Consider the following 21,662-nt stretch of genomic DNA (forward strand, 5'->3'; position numbering starts at 1 on the left):
ACCTACATGTGTTCACCTGCCTGGGTTTAAATTTCTTCAGCTGTGAAGTCAGAAGACTAGATCAGGGGTTCTCTGAGGTTCTCCGTAGTCCTAAATCCTATGATCCTATGGACCTTAGACTCTTGAGCACCATGCTCTAATTAGACACTCTGATACAAAAATCAAATCATGAAAATAGCCCAGACATGACAATCTCATAACTGGGCTTCTAGTATCCACCTCACTACCACCTAATGGCATGACCTCATGTAACCTTGGAATTAAGGTTAGGGTTGGTTAGCTTCTCTGGTCGGCATTTCCTCTCCTATAATATGAGAGCACTGGGCCAGATGTCTAAAATCCGTTCCCATTCTAAAACATCAGGGACCTATGAAAGAAAAGAGAACTGAGATATTGTGTATTTCCTTCAGGATCAATGCCTAATTTTCTTTCTGTTCTTTTTCTTTGGACCAAGTCTTACAATTTCATTGGTTAGAGGGAACTCTAGTTGGGATAACTCCCTCTCCAAGTGCAGATTGGTACATCTTCTGCAACTCCATAGTTGTCATAGAGTTGTCCCAGGCATGAAAGGGTTAAAAAAGAAGATTAAAGTATCATAGATATAGTGCTGAAAGGGACCTGTGGGATCACTGGGATCCAACCGCATTATTTGACAGATAATGAAATTAAGGCACGGGGAAATTAAATGAATTGTCCAGAATCATGTAGCCAGTATGTGTCAGAGTCAGGACTTAAACCCATGCATGTGGGTTTAACCCATGACTGTGAGTATGTGAGTTTTATGGGTTATCTTCCCCTATTAGATTATAAGCTCCTTGAGGGCAGAGACTGTCTTTGTTTTTATTTGTATTTCTATCTCACAGTGTTTGGCATAGAGTGGGCATTAAATGAGTGTTTATTGACTGACTCTTTGATTCTGAGACCAGGTATAATGTGGTGTACATACGTGCACGTGTGTGTGTGTGTGTGTGTGTGTGTGTGTGTGTGTATGTGTGTGTATTTTCTTTTTTAGCTGCCTTCCTTTTAGCTGGAACCCACAAGTGGATGATTTTCTTTATGGATTTCCTCAAGCTACCCAGTGGCCCCCATGACTAGGCTTGTGACTAATCTTGTTGTCTATGATGCAACTTGGGAGACTGCTAGGGTTTGGTTTGGTTTTTTAATATTATCTGCTTAGCAAAGCACTATAGCTGTATCCAAAGAGGAGATGAAACTTGTTACCCACTTGTGGCTGTGATTTCTTAGGTTTCCTTCCTCTCTACCCCATTATCCGCTATCTCCTTGAAAATCCTCTGGCAGTCTCATGGGGATTACCACACAGAGATGAACTTAAAAATGTTTATGAACATTTGAGGGAAGCAGGTCCCGGGTACTTTGCTCACGCATATGTTCTTGGTTTCAGTGTACCAATAAGCGCCCAAAAATGAATTCACAGCAGATGCTACTTTATGTAGGAGGAAGGGAGAGAAGATACTTAATTCTGTATGTGATTAACAAAAAAAAAAAAAAAAGGAAAATAGCACCAAGAATGCCCTTCCCTAACACACTGGTACTAACTTGGTAGAGCTGAGATGCCCGCTAATAATGGCTCAGCCCCCAATGTCATAACAGACCCATCAAAGACACACATACAAAATATCTACATAGTGCACTAGACTCTTACCATTTATATTTTTCAATGCAAAACAAATGCAATATGTCAATACCTGGAAGATACTTAAGAACCTGATGTTATAGAGAATATTTAATTAAAAAAAATTTGCCTCTTCATCCCATGTGGCTCCAAAGGGAATTATTAACTTATTCTTGCTTTCAGTCAACCCTTCTCCACAACAACACATGTCTAGGGAAGGAAGGAGAAATGGGAGAGGAAGGGGATACGACTCTTCTGTTCCCCCCATGTCTTACCCAGGCCAATTTCATTGATCTGGAGCCCATAGAGAGAGCCGTTCTTGCTTAAAAACGCTTGGAAGATCTTCTCCTTGGCTTGTCCGATAGTATCACAGTCTAGGACGTTGACAGCAATACTCCGACAGACATCAGCGCTCTCATTCTCTGGGATTTTTTCAAACACAGCATTGAGTGCCTGAAAGCATGGAAACATTATTTCAAAGCCTATTGGATAATTGAATTCATAAGCGAAACAAACCTTTGTAATTCCCAGCAATACCTTTGACAGCCTATTAGCAAACACTATATCACACTGCATTACCATTAATCTTTCTTCCCATAATTTGTTCTTTTCAGGGATAAAGGTAAGAAAACAAAACCAAGAAAAAAAAAAGTGGAATCATTGCAGATCAGGCCTATTCAAAAGGAAAATATGCTCACATAAATATTTTAAAATTATGTTATATCAAATTCAAAAAAAGGGCTGTGAGGGAAATTTTCACAGTAAATTTGGGAAAGCTAGCAAAGACTTTTTGCCCTCCCCCACCCCCCTTTCTTAAAGCGAATATGCCTAAATGTTCCCTTTAGAGCGTTGAGTTGAGTGATCAGAAAAGTTGGGAGTCGCTGAATCGAGCAAGCAGAAGGCTTTGCTTTTTAACATGCAATGTTCATTACAGACGTAAGAGCCGTCTTCTTTCCATCCAAGATGTGTGGTGGTGGTGGTGGTGGTGTTCAGTCGTTTCAGGTGTGTCTGACTCTCCTTGACCCCATTTGGGGTTTTCTTGGCAAAGATACTGGAGCGGTTGGCCATTTCCTTCTCCAGCTCATTTTATAGAAGAGGAAACTGAGGCCAACAAGGTTAAGTGACTTGTCCAGGGTCACACAGCTAGTAAGTATCTGAGGCTGGATTTGAACTCAGAAAGAGGAATTTTTCTGACTCCGGCCTTGCACACCAAGACCTGTTTTCACAGCTTTTTAAGGGGTCTCATGGACCCTCTAAGGAGCTGTATTCTATGATTATGCCCTATTTAACATCCAATCAACAAGCATTCAATAAACCTTTACTACTGTGCTAAGTTCTGGGAGTCATAAAGAAAGGCAAAGACAGAAGGAAAAAAAAAATAATCCCTGACCTTAAGGAACCCCTGGGCGGTGGGCAGGGGTGGGGGTGGGGGTGGGGAAGAAGTAGGGGAGTTGGAAAAAGGCAAATAACATGGCATCACTTTATACAGGATAAAGTACAGGATGTACAGGATAAAGTGGAGACCATCAATAAACTCAGTGACTCCTGATCCCCTCCAGGATCAAATAGAAAACTCTGTGTCAAAAGGATATAAACTCGCCTATTAAAGCTTCAAGCTGTCCAAAGACTTTTGGGACAACTGTGTATGTTATGTTGCCCTTCACCCATTAGAATATAAGTTCCTGGAGGGCAGGGGCCGTTTGTCTAGTCTTTATATCCCCAGTGTGGAGGATAACAACGGGCACACAGATAGCACTTAGTAAATGCCTGTTGATAGCCTGATGGACTGGGCAGCTGGGCGGCACAGTGGGACTCAGGAAGACCTGAGTTCAAATGTGACCTCAGACATTTACTAGCTAAGCGACCTTGGACAAGTCACTTCACCTTGTTTGTGCCCCAGTTTCTTCATCTGTAAAATAAGCTGGAGAAGGAAGTGGTAAACCACTAGCTGTACGACCCTGGGCAAGTCACTTCACCCTCTTTGCCTCAGTTTCCTCATCATGTCAAATGCGCTGGAGAAGGAAATGGCAAACCACCCCAGTATCTTTGCCAAGAAAGCCCCAAATGGGGTCACGAAGAGTCAGTCATGACTGAAAAAAGTGAACGACAGCAGACTGGCAGATCCAAGCTGGTGGCCCTGGGAATATCACTTAACCCTCTAAGACTTCAAGTCACAGAGAAGGCATCGATCTGTATTGGTGGAGGGAGTTCCTCACCTGGAATTCCCCACACCACTTAAATCACAGGTCTGGTCAAGAAGAAAAAAACAAACTGTACTTTAAATTGGGAAAAGGCAACCCAAAGTCAGTTTGCAAAGCCCTTTATCTCCTGTTATCCTCATTCTATCCCTGGGCAGCAGAACTAGACAAACAAGAATTTATCTCATGGAGGTCCTGAGGGGGAATGGGTTTGGTGAATAGATAAAGAATATTTTATAATAATCCTATCAGGACTCTAGAGCTGGAAGGAATTGTAACGATCTTTTAGTCCAAAAAGATATTTTCACAGGATGGACTCAGAAGGGATGCTCAAGGTCACTGAGTCTAAACACCCTTCTTTCAGAGATGAGGAAACTGAGTCCCAAAGAAGTTAAGTGACTTAAGTTAATTAAGCCTGGGGCTACCAAGAGGATGGCCAGGTGGTGCAGTGGATAGATCACCCAGCCTGGAGTCAGGAACACTCATCTTCCTGAGTTCAAATCCATGTAGTCCCATGTATTCAAATTTGTACCACTTGAAGTTATAATTATATAAAATGTGGCATAGTATATAGAGCAGCAGGCCTGGAGACAGGAGGACCTGAGTTCAAATCCAGCCTTAGATACTTAATAGCTGTAATACTGTGGTGAGTCACTTAACCCTGTTGGCCTGTCTCCTCATCTGTAAAATGAGCTGAAGAAGGAAGTTGCAAACCACTAGCTGTGTGACCCTGGGCACATTACTTAATCCTGTCTGCCTCAGTTTCCTCATCTGTCAAATGACCTGGAGAAGGAAATGGCAAACCACTCCGGTATCTTTGCCAAGAAAACCCCAAATGGGGGCATGAAGAGTCAGACATGACTGAACAGCAACAACAAATTCTGTCCTTCTGCCCAACATTAGTTCTACAATGCACATGGGTTACAGAGAGCTTTCTGAGCCCCAAACCTTGAGCCAAGCCATTAATGCAATGCTGCTGACAGAGAAGAACAAGGAGGTACATGTGCTCCTCTGGGTCCCTTTTGGATCAGAAATCTAGGATTCCACTGGTCTCAGGCACTAGGTTCCCTGTGGGAGAACACCCATGGTCCTATTTGCAGGAGCTTCTTCCTATCTCCCCCCACCATGATCTCCTGATCTCCCCTTTCCCATACAGACTGCCCAAGAGCTTTCATCAGCTGACTACTGGAGCCCATGGCTCACACCAGCCTCCATAACGTCAGATCCCAAACATGAGGCTCTGTGGTCCTAAGTCACGTCAGTTCCTCCACTGACTCTCAACGTGGCTTCATGCATGTGTCTCTTCCAATTCCGGAGACTTGGTCTCCCTTTGGACAGATTGGAAGTAATGACTGCACAGCAATCTCGAAGGGCTTCCCAAAGATAAAAATGAATATAAATCGCCTATTCAGGACACAGCCCCCGTGATCATAGCTCCTTCAAATGGTCTTAAAGCTATTTAAAATATAACGACAACATTCTGTTAGTTCCTAACGGGCACGACTGCCTTAGATCATGCATGCCTTTGTAGGCAATAAATGTCCTCTTCAAAAATCAGACCCAAAAAAAAGTCCTGATAGGATGTAAAATAATGTAGAGTTTCTGCAGCTTACTAGGTAGGAAAAAAAAAAAAGGGGGAAATGACATTTCCTCAAGTCCCCAGGGAGTATTGAGAGTAAATTCAGACACAAATTGATTTATGTTCATTTTTATGCTACTAACACTTAGAGCTCAAATAGCAATTCCTTAAAGCATAAATGTATTAAAGGAGGCAGGGGTGGGGGGAGGGGTGCGATAGAAAAAGACAGAGAGGGGACTCAGGATAGAGTCAAAAGATCAGACAGAGGCTTGGAGCTGGAAGGGACCTTAGAGGCTATGAGTGCAACTCCCTTGCTTTATATAGGCACTTTCTCAAGGTCATTCAGTGCAAAAATATCAGAGGCAGGATTTGAACCCAGGTCATTCTGACTCGGAGCCCAGAGCTCTAGCCACTTAGCACGCTACCTCTCAATCTGGGTTTGCATCCCAATTCTGCCACTTACCCCTTGTGGGTTCATGGCCAAGCCTCTTCCCATTCGAGTCTGAGTTCCCTCATCTGTAAAAGGAAGGGGTTGGGGTCAATGACCCCTATAGTACCTTCCACTTCTAAGTCTAGGATTTCTAAGTCTTCTTCTGACCCCGTGAGAGTTTGGTTGGGTTTTTTTTTCCCCTGCCCTTTAAAAAACTCTCACCAACTACTCTAGAAACAAGGAAAGCCTCGATGAGAAGCTTATACTGTCATATTTTGGGTTTTATTTTTCTGTGCATTTCTTTCACTTAGAACAGAGTTTCTTAACCTTTTCCGGATCATGGAGCCTTGGATGTCTGATAAATCCTCATGAACCCCTTCTCAAGATACTGCTTTGAAATAACTAATTAATATTAAATTTTACTTAGAGGATAGTGAAAATAAATATATAGTTGGGCTTTTTTTCTTACCCAAATTCATAGATTCCCTGAAACCTATCCATGGACCCCAAGATAAGAACCACTGACCCTTGCTCAAAGCCTGTGTTCCACTGGCCACTCCCTTATTTCCATTCTTCTTAAAGCTTCTCACCCCTCCCACTGTGCTCCCTGGAATTCCTGCTCCACAGATACCAAACATTCTTTCATCTTTAGTCTTCCCCTTACCTGCTCCTTTCATCTTTCTGTATCACGGAGACCTGGCTCCCTGCTGATTACATGCCCTTTCCAGCGATGGATGCAGACTTTCTGGTTGTGGTGGGGCTGTTGGATCACTCCTTGTTCCCCATGACCACTTCCAGACCCTCCTCCTGCCGCCCATCACTCAGTAACCTCTACTCCTTTGATTTCCATTCGATATATGTTGATCACCTGACCAAGATTCTGGTAGTTGTTGTCAATAGACCTCCAGGACTTTCTCCTTCCTTCCTCCACGAATTCAGTGTCTGGTTCACAGTCATGATCTCTCTTTCCAACTCCTGCCCTCATACTAGAGGATTTTAACACATAGTGATCCTCCCTCAAATATCCTAACCTCTCAATCTCTCATTTTCCATGACTTATTCCTTCACCCAACTACAGGTACACAGAGAGGTGATCATACCCTTAATCTTGCCATCACCCACAAATGTTTGTAAATTCTGAAATTCCTTTATCTAATCAGAATCTGTTAACACTCCACTCTGTCTCTGCCTTGCAACTCCAAACCCTGGCCTTTGTCCTCGTGATAACTGCCAATTTCCTAACCCCCTTAGCTCTGTTGGAGGTCATCACACCTTCACTGGTTACTCCCTTCCCCATCTTGACACCTCGTGAACTGATTCTACTCTACACCATCTTCTTTTCTCAGGTCCCTTGCCCTTTTAGCCTATGAATATCTTGTCCTTCCAAATCCCAGCCTTGGATCATCCCCACCATCTGCTTCTGCCTAGGCTCCTACTTGGCTGCTGAACAAAGTTGGAAAAATTATCATGAAACCATGTTGACTGGGTCAATTACAAGTTATAGTACAAAACCTCAACTGGCCCCTCACTACAACAAGGCAATCCTTTTATACTCCCAAAATTGACTCACTAACCCATTCACCACATTCAGGTTTCCAAACTTTTTCATCCACCCTAAAGTTTCCTGTGATTCCCATGATTCCCCCATCCACATTCCTCCCAGCTGAGAGAGCCTTGAATCATATTTCACTGAAACAACCGAGGGCATTCTGAAAAAGCACATCACACAGATGCCTCCTGCCCCTATCTTCACCCCTGTCTCACATGAAGGCGAGCCCCTTCTCCTTGCCAAGGCAAACCCCTCTACATGCACAAGTGATCCCATTCCATCCCATCTGGGGCAGCAGATTGCCGCTTCTATCATCCCCTTGCTCTCACTAATATTGCAGCCCTCCCTATCTTCTGCCTACAAAATTGCCCGTATCTCCCCCATCCTCAGAAACCCCTCACTTGATAGGTTCATTCCGGCTAGATATCTTCTGATATCTCTCCTCCTTTTTTTGGCTAAACTCCTTGAGAAGACCCTCTGCAACTCCTCTCACCCTCCTCTTAATTCCCTACAGTCTGGCTTCTGACTTCATCATTTAACTGAAACTACCCTCTCTCCAGTCACCAGTGATCTCTTAATTGCTAAATACAATGGCCTCTTCCCAATCCTTCTTGACCTCTCTGCGGCCTTTGACACTGCCGATCAGCCTCTTTTTCTGTGATACTCTCTTCTCTTTAGGTTTTCATGACACTGCCCTTTCCTAGTTCTCCTCCGCCTTTCTGACCTCTCCTCTGTCTTCTCTGGGAGCTCTTCATCCACATCGTGACCACTAACAGTGGGAGTCCCCCAAGGCTCTGTCCTGGGCCTTCTTCTCTTCTCTCTCTCCACATTGCAGTTGGTGATCTCATTATCTCCCACGAGTTTTTATGTAGTTGAGTCTCAGATCTACTTGTGTAGACCTAACCTCTCTCCTGACCCCCAGCCTCACATCTCCATTGGCAGTTGTTAGACATCTTTATGTCTGGATGTTAGACATCTTGAACTGGATGTCTCGTAGATATCTGGAATCCAACACGTCCCAAACTGAATTCATTATATTTCCCCCCAAACTCTTCTTTCTCCTGAATTTCCCTCTTTCTGTCCAAGACACCACCATCTCCCCAGTCACCCAGACTCACAGTCTTGGTGTCACCCTCACTCTCTCACCCCCTACCCCAAATACCCAATCTGTTGTCAGGTCTCTTCTTTCCATCTTTGTAACACCTCTCATAAATGCCCCGTTTACTCCTTTGACACTGCCATGACCCTAGTGTGAACCCTTATCACTTCACCCCTGGACTATTTCAAAGCCTACCGGCTGGTTTCCCTGCTTCATGTCTCCCATTCTAATCCATCCTTCACTCAGCTGTCACATTGATTTTGCTAAAATGCAGATCTAACCATATTTTCCTCCCCGCCATTTTGATAAACTCCATTGGTTTCTTAATACCTCCAAGATCAAATATAAAGTCCTATGCTTGGCTTTCAAAGCCCTTCCCAAACTGCTTCCCATGCCTACCATACACGCCACTGCCCTTTCTAGTCTTCTTACACCTTACTGCCCTCCAAACACTTAGTGATCAAGTGACACTGCCCTTCTTTCTGTTCCTTGCAAAAACTACTCCATCTCCAACAGCAAACACTTTCATTGGCTGGCCACCATGTCCAGAATGCTCTTCCTCCTCATCTCCACCTCATGGCATCTTTCATGTCTCAGTGAAAGTCCCATCTTCTGCAAGAAGTCATTTCCAGTCCTCTTAATCTTAGCTCCTTCCCTCTGATACTACTCCCAACTTATCCTGTCTGTAGCTTCTTTGTACATAGTTGTTTGCGTATTGTCTCCCCCCATCAGACTTTTTTTCTTACCCTTGGCAAGGCAATCAGGGCTAAGTTACTAGCCCAGGGTCACACAGCTAGTAAGTGTCTGAGGCAGGTGTTGAACTCAGGCCCTCCTGACTTCAGGGCCAGTGCTCTATACACTTTACCATCTAGCTGCCCCTCCTCCCATTAGACTTTGAGCTCCTAGAGAGCAGAGACTGTCCTTTGCCTTTCTTTGTATCCCCAGGGCTTACTTAGCACAGTGCTTGGCACATAAAAGGTTCTTAATAAATGAGAGATGACTGACAGGCTGATGCCAAAGAGGAGTTCCATCAGTTCATTAATCAACAAATTAACAAAAGTTCCAGGGGAAACCCTGTTTAACTGCTAATGGTAGTCTCTGTTTGCTTTTGGATTGAGTCCTTGTTCTGGGACTCTAGGATGAGGGAGTGGGCTATTGTTCGATCTTTTCAGTCAGGTCTGATTCTTCATGGCTGCCATGCTGACACTTCTGTTCTATTTCCATTGTTTTTTTTTTTTTGAGGAAACATCCCAAGACAGTGGAGCATCATATGGTAAAAGAAGGAGTTCTGGGGATTCATCTTGAACTACCAAAACCCAGCATCACGCTGTTGGCTCATTGAACTTGAAGTCCATTAGAATTCAGGTCTTTTGGCTCAGATTCTATCTACGTAAGATGGAATCTGGCCCACAAAGGGTGAGATTTCTTAAGACAACCCATTATGGCAAACCTGTAATAAACTCTCTTTCTCTTTGGCTGTTAGAAGGCTTGAGTCGAATTCTTTAGAGCAGGACCCGGCATGCTGGTATTTTGGGGTCTTGACCCCCTAAAAAACGTATGGTTCGGGGCAGAGCCAAGACGGCAGCTGGAAAGCAGGGACTTGCCTAAAGCTCTCCCCCAGGAGCCTCCAAACACCTACAAAAATGGCTCTGAACAAATTCTAGAACTGCAGAACCCACAAAATAGCAGAGGGAAGCAGGGCTCCAGTCCAGGAAAGCCTGGATGGTCGCTGGGTAAGATCTATCGCACAGACCTGGGAGCGGAGTAGAGCAGAGCACAGCATGGGTTGTGCCTGGACCAACCAGACTGGGAGCCGGGTGGAACAGGCTATAGGACCCTGAGTCATTGAGCTGTGGAAGTTACTAGACTTCTCAACCCACAAAAGCTTCTGGGACATAGTGAAAGGAGTTCCCTGTCAGCCTTTGGTCCGGGGACGGCTGAGGTTACGTAGCTCTGAGGCTGCTTCCAGAGCTACAGCTGCAGTTGCCTCTGGCCCCAGGTCCACCCGGTGGGAGGAATTAAGTGGGGTATCAGAGCACGAGTGCACAGCCTGCTTAAGATCTGAGTCCAGTCTGGGTTGGCAGTTCTTGGGGGAGGAGGAATGCTGGTGTGGCAGAGCTTGCTGTGTAGAAATAGCTCTGAAAACAGCAGCAGAACCCCTTAAGCTTGGGATAAAGTACTCTCTACTCTACAGGCAGTCATACCCCAACAAAAAATTCAAGCCAAGTAAGTTGGCTGGGAACATGAACAGGCAGTGAAAATGCTATCAGATTCAGACTCAGACTTGGAATCTCTTTTTGGTGACAAAGAAGACCAAAACATACAGCAGAAGAAGTCAACAAAGTCAAAGAGCCTACATCAAAAGCCTCCAAGAAAAACATGAAGTCTCAGGCTATGGAAGAGCTCAAAAAGGATTTGGAAAAGTTAGAGAAGTAGAGGAAAAATTGGGAAGGGAAATGAGAGTGATGAGAGAAAACCATGAAAAACAAGTCAATGACTTGCTAAAGGAGACCCCAAAAAATACTGAAGAAAACAACACCTTAAAAAATAGACTAACTCAAATGGCAAAAGAACTCCAAAAAGCCAATGAGGAGAAGAATTCTTTGAAAGGAAGAATTAGCCAAATGGAAAAGGAGGTCCAAAAGACCACTGAAGAAAATACTACTTTAAAAATTAGACTGGAGCAAGTGGAAGCTACTGACTTGATGAGAAATCAAGATAGTATAAAACAGAACTAAAGGAATGAAAAAATGGAAGACAATTTGAAATATATCCTTGGAAAAACCACTGACCTGGAAAATAGATCCAGGAGAGAGAATTTAAAAATTATTGGACTACCTGAAAGCCATGATCAAAAAAAGAGCCTAGATATCATCTTTCAAGAAATTATCAAGGAGAGCTGCCCTGATATTCTAGAGCCAGAGGGTAAAATAAAAATTGAAAGAATCCACCAATCACCTCCTGACAAAGATCCCAAAAAGAAAACTCCTAGGAATATTGTTGCCAAATTCCAGAGCTCCCAGGTCAAGGAGAAAATACTACAAGCAGCCAGAAAGAAACAATTTGAGTATTGTGGAAACAGAATCAGGGTAACACAAGATCTAGCAGCTTCTACATTAAGGGATCAAAGGGCTTGGAATATGATATTCTGGAGGTCAATGGAGCTAGGATTAAAACCAAGAATCACCTACCCAGAAAAACTGAGTATCATGCTCCAAGGCAAAATATGGCTTTTCAATAAAAGAGAAGACTTTCAAGCTTTCTCAATGAAAAGACCAGAGCTGAATAGAAAATCTGACTTTCAAACACAAGTATCAAGAGAAGCATGAAAAGGTAAACAAGAAAGAGAAATCACAAGGGACTTACTAAAGTTCAACTGTTTTGTTTACATTCCAACATGGAAAGATAAAGTGTGTAATTCATGAGACATCAGTATTGGGGTAGCTGAAGGGAATATATATATAGACAGAGGGCACAGGGTGAGTTGAATATGAAGGGATGATATCTAAAAAAATAAAATCAAATTAAGGGATGAGAGAGGAATATATTGAAAGAGGGAGAAAAGGAGAGATAGAATGGGGTAAATTTTCTCACATAAATGTGGCAAGAAAAAGCAGTTCTGTAGGAAGGGAAGAGGGGGCAGGTGAGGGGAAATGAGTGAATCTTGCTCTCATCGGACTTGACTTGAGGAGGGAATAACATACACACTCAAATGGGTATCTTACCCCACAGGAAAGAAGGAAGAAGGGGATAAAAAGGGGGGATGATAGAAGGTAGGGCAAATGGGGGAGGAAGTAATCAAAAGCAAACACTTTCAAAAAGGGACAGGGACAAGGGAGAAAATTGAATAAAGGGGAACTGGATAGGAGGGAGCAAAACATAGTTAGTCTCTCACAACATGAGTATTGTGGAAGGGTTTTACATAATAATACATGTGTGGCCTATGTTGAATTGCTTGCCTTTGTAGGGAGGTTGGGTGGGGAGGGAAGAGGGGAGAGAATTTGGAACTCAAAGTTTTAAAAGCAGATGTTCAAAAAAAAGAGTTGTTATTGCAGGCAACTGGGAAATAAGATATACAGGCAATGGGGCATAGAAATATATCTTGCCCTACAAGAAAGTAAGGGAAAAGGGGATGGTGGGGAGTGGGGTGACAGAAGGGAGGGTGACTAGGGAATGGGGCAATCAAAATATATGCCATCTTGGAGTGGGGGAGAGGGAGAGGGTAGAAATGAGGAGAAAATTTGTAATTCAAATCTTGTGGAAATCAATGCAAAAAACTAAAAATATTAAATAAAAAAAATAATAAAAAAAGAATTCCCGTCTTTTCCACATGGATTGTTGCTACATCTTTCAACTCTCCCTTAGGGCAGCTAGGTGGCAGAATGGATAGAGCATTAGGCCTGGAGTAAGAAGACCTGAGTTCAAATCTAGCTTCAGACCCTAAGTCACTTAACTCTGTTTGCCTCAGTTTCCTCATCTGTAAAATGAGCTGGAGAAGGAAATGGCAAACCATTCCAGTATCTTTGGCAAGAAAAGCCCAAGTGGGATCACAAAGAGTTGGACACGACTGAAAACAACACCTCTCCCTTCCTCCCAACAGTTCAGTTCATGTGTAGAAGTGTTCTAAAAGTTACCTAATGATGAGTGTGAGTAAGGAAATGAGTATTTCCTTCACCACCACCCCCCACCCCTACCCCACAACTACACTATAAACTACTTGAGGAGTGGGGTCTGGGTCTCATATATCTCCTTTAGTAAAAATTCCTGCACTTAGTAGGTGTTCAATAAATATTGTCTTCAAAGAAGAAAGAAAAGGAGAAATTGTTTGCCTTTCCAAAGCCACAAGAGATAAATGATGTGTGTCGTTACTGGGGAAACTCATCAACCATCTGAGAGTAAAAAGAAACCATACAAAGGATGGAGGCGAAGGGGCAGAGCCCCTAGGATGAATACAGAAAAGTAACTCAGTCCTGTAAGAATAATGACACCAAACACTAAAGCCCAGAACCTGCAATGAATGGGAAATCAAACAAAGCTAAAGAAATGCCAAGGACTAGAAACAGGAGATGTTTTAAAAAAAATAGCTATTTGAGGGCAAGATAGAAATCAAGGAAGAGGCAGGAGTCCTGCTTGGGTTCTACACGGCGACCCTTCACTCTCCCCCTAGTCTCAAGTCTTCCTAAACCCGCTCTCCATCTTCACTGAGGCCTCTCCATTCTCCCCATTCATTGGTTCTTTGGGGCTTCACTTCCTCCAATTTACATTGATGGGACAATCTTTCATCATTTCAGTGAGGCCTGGTCTTCCACATTAAAACTCTTGAACTTTAACCTGTTATCTCCCAATCCTTAACTCTGGATCAAGCCCACCACTTACCCTCTCCGCTTCTATTCATGATCTACTGAAGGAAGATGCAGAAACATGCTCAATTGGCAGGCTGGCTCCATAAAAATCTGTGCTATCAACACTCTAATGAACCCAGATCATGGCTTGGAAATTCTTTAATTCCTCTCTGATTGACATTTCAGTACTAGTATATACACATACATCATACACAAAACAAATGGAATGCATAAATACATGGATATATGTCATATATGTGTGTATATATGTGTTTATATATGTATGTATGAAGAAATGGCAAACAACTTCAGTATCTTTGCCAAGAAAACCCCAAATGGTGTCACAAAGAGTTGGATATGACCAAAAAAATGACTGAATAACAATGAATATATCTATATGATATATAGTACATATCACACATACTATAAATTATACTATAATTATATTAAGTATATATGTATACACATAATTATATAATGCTATATTATATAAGGATTATATATGCGTGTGTATATGCGTATACGTGTGCATATATATATATATATATATATATGTATATGTATGTATGTATATGCATACGAGAGACAGAGATGGATTCCTCCAGTAGGAGGTAAGCTCCTTAAGGGCAGGGGCAGTCTCATTTCTCTCTGTACCCCCAGAAACTACAACAGTACCTGGCACACGCTGGCACTTAATAAATGCTCTCCCCCACCCCATCTTCACTCTCAGAAGATGACCTGGCTTCCTCCTCCAGCACTGAGCACTGCTCTTGGCACATGAAAGGCCCTAAATAATGTTTGTTGACTAATAGATTGAATTGTTGAAGAAATCAGGGCCATTTACCGTGAATGCCCTGCTCTTCCCTATGTGCCCTTTCTTGAAATCTCTGTCATTAGCTCTTCTCACTCCCTCACTCCAGCCTGGGAATGACATGGCCCTCCTCCTCATTGAGGTCAATTTGTAGAGCCCATTCCCTCCCGACTCTCTGAGGGGCCAATCTCATCGATCATTTATTTAATCTCGTCCAACCCATTATTCAATCTAACCTCTTTTTGCCTACAAATATGTTCAGATAACCCTATACTTAAAAAAAAAAATCCCTCTGGAGAGCCTTTCCTGAACAAGAATCTTGTTCCAGTGTTTCCTTATGGTGTGGAAGTGACCTTGGGTTCTCAAAGGTCATGTTGGCCAAATCCAAGCTCCAGCGGGTTTTAGCAAACCAGAAAGGATTTAAGTAAAGTCCCAGGGAAAGACAGTGTCTCCTGTCTGAGATCAGACTAGGCCACCCAACAGTAATGAGCCCCATTATGAGTAGGTGGCCATTAGTGATGAATTTCTTGGCCACAGCAATCCATGAAACAAAGAAACATAATAAAAAGCACTGGTGATTGCCAAGATAATCATTCTAAAGCGCAGACCTGATCAGCTGGTTCCCCACCTCAAAAAGCTCCAATGGGTCCGCTGAGGAATCTCTAGGTTTAGTCAATTTTGTTTCCACAGGCTACTTGTCAAGACAACCTTAGTTAAGAGAGACTTAAGGCCTCTTGGCCTCAGTTTCCTGTCTCTAAAACAAAGAGATTAGACTAAATAACTTGATAGCCTGCTGTCTTTCCTGTACAACTATTTAAGAAATGCTTTTTGACCAAATGGTACAAGCCACCCCCAAGATAAAGCACCAGAGGGGATGAGAAGTTTTTACCTGCATACCTTCATTTACCTCCCATTTCAATGTCACTGCAGGAACATAATTGCTATCATCCACCTTTCAGTGAGAAACCATATTTTTAGTGCTTTATGTTTAAATGATAAAAGGTATCATTTCAATGTCAACTATGATTATTGGCCACTTTGAAAAAGAAAGCATCAGATATGTGGAAAACATCTGATCAAAAAGTTGCTTTTTGGATGATACAAAAAACGAATGATAAGCAAGCAGAGGCTCATGGTTTCATATGTAACCCCCTTTTTAGGTTCTATTTTCTATATGAAAATGCTCATGGGTTTTTTAAAAAATGTTTGTTAAGTTGGAAAGTTTTTTTAAAAAAAAGAAAAAGAAAACAAAATAAATGACCATCTGCTGCCTGCCTCACCTTTCTGCATCTGTCCGGCTCAATGCTGTCTCAGACTGTCCTCAGAAGACAGTTTTCTGTCTAACTCAATTTTCCCAGTAATAGAGTGAAGAGGTACTTAATAAGCACTCCCAACTCAGTATGGCCCAAACAGAATTCATTATCTTGCTCCCTCTGAAGCCTTTCCTCTTTCAAGCTTTCCTATTTCTACAAAAGGCACCACCATTCTTTGAGTCATCCAGATCTGTTACCCCAGTGGTCCCTAATGCCTTGCTCCCCTCCCTCTCCCTCTCCTTCTCTAGGGGCAGCAGGGTATCCCGCACAGAGCGCTCTACTTGGAGACAGGAAGACGTGGGTTCAAATACTGCCTCGGACACTTACTAATTATATGAACCTAGCTAGTCACTTAGCCTCTCTCGGCCTCAGTTTCTTCATCAGTAAAATTCGGGGAGGGGAGGGAGATACTGAACAAAATATCTCTAAGGTCATTTTCCAGCTCAAAAATCTATGATCCTATAAAGTAGTCAGCCAATTTTGTTGTCGATTCTACTTCCAGGACAATTCTTATCCCTGCCCCTCTCTCCTCACTCACACAAGCTCTCATCAGATCTCTCCTGGACCCTTGGTGGTCTCTCTGTCTCCAGTCTCTCCTAGCACTTATTCAAACCCTCCACCACAAAGCTTCCTAAAGCAGAAATCTAATAGAAATACTCTAGGGACTCAAAAAGTTCTGGTGGCTGCACCTAGGATAAAAGTGGCCATTCTTCTCTTTGTTACAGAAAAATCCTCACAGTCTGGCTTTCCAGCTTTATTGTATATTACCCCATTTTACATCCTCTAGAGTTGGACAACTAGGTGGCACAGTGGCTAGAGAGTCCTGCCCTGGAATCAAGAAGATTCATTTTTCCTGAGTTCAAATCCAGCCTTAGACACTTATTAGCTGTGTGACCCTGGGCAGGTCACTTAATCCTGTTTGCCTCAGTTTCCTTATCTGTAAAAAGAGATGGAGAAGGAAATGGCAAACACTCCAGTATCTTTCCCAAGAAAATCCCAAATGAAGTCATGAAGAGTTGGACATGGACGAAAAACAACCAAACAACGACAAAAAATACTTGAATCAAACAGCCCTATCTTCTCTTCCTTTTACAAGATATTACATCTACCATCCCTATGCCTTTGCTCAGGCTGTTTTGAGAAGCCATTGGTTCTCCTCTGGTAACTTAACTGCTGTGATTTGATCAGACAAGGTCTGTCTGTTGATGTTTGTAATTTCTGTTTGTATTTGCCTTGAAGTTCAGGGGGCTGATCTTTTCCCCCTGAACTAAGTGAATGATATATGTATGTTTGACTAAACTGAGACTGTTAACCCCTTAAAGTTGCTTTACTTAGAAAAGCAGATCAAAGAACCTATGCTGGTAGCTCTTGTTGCTAGTTTTATTGGGTCTTACACCCCAGTAGCAGCTGCTAGCCAAATTGTTGCTACACCTTTCCTTTTCTGTTCTATGGCCGTAACCATGAGTATGCTAATGCTTAAGACCAGGCTTGTGTCCAGTGTCTTTCAATGTGTAAAGAAGAAGGTTTGGCTTGATCCCAATGAGACCAAAGAAACAGCCAACACCGTTAAAGATGAGCTAGTCATCTGGAAGCCTATTATGGTCTACTCTAATGCCTGATGCTAGAAAAAAACACTCTGGCTCACTGAATGGTAGACATACAGGCACTGGAAAAGTAAAAGAACAGACAATGTTCACATGCTTTAGGTGACCTCGATAAGGAGAATGAGAATAGACTCCTTGAGGAGCTCATGACATAACAGGGAAGGAAAAAAGAGAAAGAAGAGATGAGACTTGGTCTGCTTGGCCCTAAAGAACAGAGCCAAGAACAGTGGGTACATATTGTAATGAGGCCAATTTAGACTTGACATCAGGAAAAAACTTGCTCCCAACTGAGCTGTCCAAAGGTGGAAGTGGATTCAAGATGGTGGGTTTCCTCCCCTCATTTGAGGTCTCCAAAGCAAATCCTGGATAATTGGTGGTTCTTGATGATATAGAAGAGAATCCTACTCAAGCAGACAAAGTGAACTAGAGGACCTCTGAGGTCCCTTCCAGTTATGGATTTAAGATTCAGTGATCCTAGCAAATGTCTTCTGTGAAGGCCCAGGGTACACCTCTATTTCTGGGTACATGATGGACCTTTGCCTGCTAATAGTTTAGTATGTAGAATGGCCTAAACAACATAGATACAATAAAACACAGACTAACATAAAATGACATAGGATCAAATAAAGGATCATAGTTCTAAAGACAGAAGGGAACTTGGAGGTTCTTAGTCTAGCCTATTCAACTGAAAGATAAAGAGACCAAGACCCAGAAAAGTGAAGTCATTACCCAAAGTGATAGGTCTCCCATACAAGTTAAAAGGGGACTACACTTTTAATTTTGCTGTTAAAGCTCATTTAGGTTGATTGCTCGAGAGATCATTGTTTGAGTATCTATCAAAAATTTAAAAATAATGAAAGGAGAAACCCTAGAAGCCTTTCCAGAAAGATCAGGGGCAAAGCCACAATGGCAATTGTTACCACCATTATTTAATCTATTTTTAGAAATGCTAGCTATAGCAATAAGACAAGAAAAATACATTCGTCTAAAGAGGAAAACAAAGTGATCCCTGTTAAGAGATGACATGATTGATGACAGTTTGCCTAGAGACACTAGAGAGTCCATTAAAAATTGAACAAGACAATTAATAACTTCAATAAAGTCATAGAATAGGAAATAAATCCACTAAAGTCATTAGCCCTTCTGAATATAATTACTAACAAAAACCAAAAGAAAGACAGAAAAAGAAATCAAAGCAAATTGACTACAGAATATATAATTTACACAAGTATCACCACTTATCAAGACACACCCAGGGCTTAAATGAGAACTACAAAACAGTTTTTATAGAAATAAAAGAAGTCTCAAGAGATGATTTTTTTAAAATTAGTTAACAGATATAGTGCCATGTCAAATCAACTTACCAAGGGCTATTTTATAGATCTAGATAAAATTGTGACAAAATTCATCATGAGGAACAAAAGGTTGAGAATTTCAAGGAATATAAGGGCAGGGAGGCGGGTGCAGAGACGCAATTAAAAGGTTCTAGCAATACTAGATCTCAAACTATTTTATAAATGCAGATATCATCAAAACAATTTGGCTCTGGTTAAAAAAGAGAAAAGTTGATTAATAGGGAAAGATTAAATACACAAAATTTAGAAATAATTGACCATGCAGTATTCCACAAACCCAGAGGCATTAACTACTAGGATAAGGATTCCCTATTTAAAAAAAATTAGGTGGTAAAATTGGAAAGGCATCTGGCAAAACTTAGGTCAAATGATCTTAATCTGTATACCACAAGAGATGTAGGTCATATATCTATACATACCATATGACAAAATGGATATATGGCCTGAATACAAAAGAGCTTGTCATTAAAAAAAAAAGAGGACAAAGGAAGATAATTTTTATGTATTATAGGGGAATTCTTATGCAAATAAGAGACAGAAATGACCATAAAAGATAAAATAAAAGATAGAATTAAAAAATCTTCTCTACAAGCAAAATAAATGCAGTTAGAATCAGAAGAGACATTTAATTTGGAAAAAAATCTTCATGCAAATTTTTCTGATAAAGGTTTATTATCCAAGATACATAAAGAATCAATATAAACACGTAAGAACAAGAACCATTCCCTAACACATGTTGTCAAAGGGTATGAACAGGCAGTTCTCAAATTAAGCAATCGGCAACCATATGATAAAATGATCTAAACCTCTATTAAGAGAAACACAGATCAAAACAACTCATACCCGCCAGACTGTCCAAGAGAACAGAAGATGAAAGTGACAGAAGAGGAAAGTTGTAGGGGGAGATCTGGGACCAGACTCACACAAACAGGTTGTGTAGCATCTGGAGATGAGGATTTGTCCAACCCACCTGGAAAGCAATTAAGTAACTAGACCCCCAAAGTCACTAAACTATGCATACCCTTTTGACCCACCGAGAACTATTAGCCATGTACTTCTAAGGACAGTTAGATGGTGCAGTGCTTAGAGCACAGGGCCTGGAGCCAGGAAGATCTGAGTTCAAATCCAGCCTCAGACACTTACTAGCTGTGTGATCTTGGGCAGGTCACTTAACCCTGTTGACCTCAGCTGCCTCATCTGTGAAATGAACTGGAGAAGGAAACGGCAAACTACTCTAATATTTTTGCCAAGAAAACCCCAAATGGGATCACAAAGAGTCAGATAGAACTCAACAACAACAAAAACACTTCTAAGGAGCTCAAGAACAAAGGGAAAGGACCTATGTAGAAGAATATAAACCAGCATTTTTTTTTTTGTTGAATCAAAGAAATAGGAAAAAGAAAACCAAGGAGATGGCTGAATAAAATGTGGAATATTAAGGTAATGAAATTTTTTTTTGCACCATAAGAAATAAGGAATATGAAAGATTTGAAGAAATATAAAAATACTCATATGAACTGATGTAGACTGAAAAGAAGAGAACCAGGAGAACAATTTACACAATGATCACAGTAACCACAGTAAAGGGAATTAACTCCGAAAGAGCAAAGAACTGGGACCAAACAACCTACCAATCATGACTTCCAAAGACTGATGAAGACAATGAGTACTTATAGTGCTTTAAGGTTGGCAAAGAATTTGTAATTGCTATCTCATTTGGTCCTCACAACAACCCTGGGAGTTATTATCTCCTATTTATAGGTAAGGAAACTGAGGCAGACAAAGGTTAAGTGACTTGCCCAGGGTCACACAGCTGATAAATGTCTGAGGCAGAATTTGAACTCAGATCTTCCTGACTCGTGGCCTGGCACTCTAACTACTGTGCCACCTAGCTCTCTCAGAACTGATGATGAAATGTACTGTCCACCTCTTGTTAGACCATTCATAATAAATCACTTGAAAAGATGCAGTGAAAAGGGAGGAGAGATGCAGAAGGGATTAAAAATAGACTGCTTTGTTACTACTTGGTTAAATTTTTATACATATGTACATGTACATGTGTGTATATATATATACACTTGGAATACATACATACACGTGTATGTATACATATGTTCCAAACACACCGTATGTGGTAGAGAGACTCATGGTTTCTCCCACAGTCCTCTTCCCCTTTTCCTCATTCTTCTTAATTTTTTTTTGTGTGATTGTTAAGGATTTATTGGAACAAAATTGTTTTAAATATTACGAGGTCTAGATGAAAGTCACATGTCTCCTTCATAAAGTTCACCACTTTTTCTAGGGGGTTGTCATCCGCTTTCATTTTCTGTTCCCTATCCAACTTGGCTGCTTCAGTCTTAGGAGATGAGAAGGGCAAGGGAAAGACTGAGATGGGAGTGGGCAGGATGGAAAGGAGGGAGGAAGAAAGATGCAGATGACAATGGAGGCTGAAGAAGCTGGGAGACTTGAGTGTGAATCCGGGCTCTGTCGATTCTAGCTCTGACATATTGGGCCAGTCAGGACAGATCTCTGAGCCTCAGTTTCCCCACAGGGTTGTTGTTATCAGAGGGATGATGTAGGTCAAGAGCTTTAGAAACCTTAGAGTCTTATGTGAGCTTCAGTCTTTGCCATCGTTACAGGAATAGAACAGAAAAGGACCTCAGAGGCCATCTAGTCCAACCCCTTAGTTTTACAGATGAAGAAACTGGAGCACAGGATAGAGTGAGAATAGCCTGGAGGACTGATCTCA

The 21,662-nt window shown here is 41.8% G+C and overlaps 1 protein-coding gene across 1 annotated transcript in view; it reads right to left on the reverse strand.

The window, feature by feature from the left end:
* PLXNC1 (plexin C1) overlaps positions 1-21,662 on the reverse strand; it is a 232,113-nt gene that overhangs the window by 36,031 nt on the left and 174,420 nt on the right. The window contains exon 22 of the mRNA XM_036760062.1: positions 1,909-2,086. Within this exon, the coding sequence (XP_036615957.1) occupies positions 1,909-2,086 (178 nt within the window). The remainder of the gene's footprint in view (positions 1-1,908; positions 2,087-21,662) is intronic.

Source organism: Trichosurus vulpecula, chromosome 5 (genome assembly GCF_011100635.1).
Source record: "Trichosurus vulpecula isolate mTriVul1 chromosome 5, mTriVul1.pri, whole genome shotgun sequence".
Classification (NCBI taxonomy): domain Eukaryota; kingdom Metazoa; phylum Chordata; class Mammalia; order Diprotodontia; family Phalangeridae; genus Trichosurus; species Trichosurus vulpecula.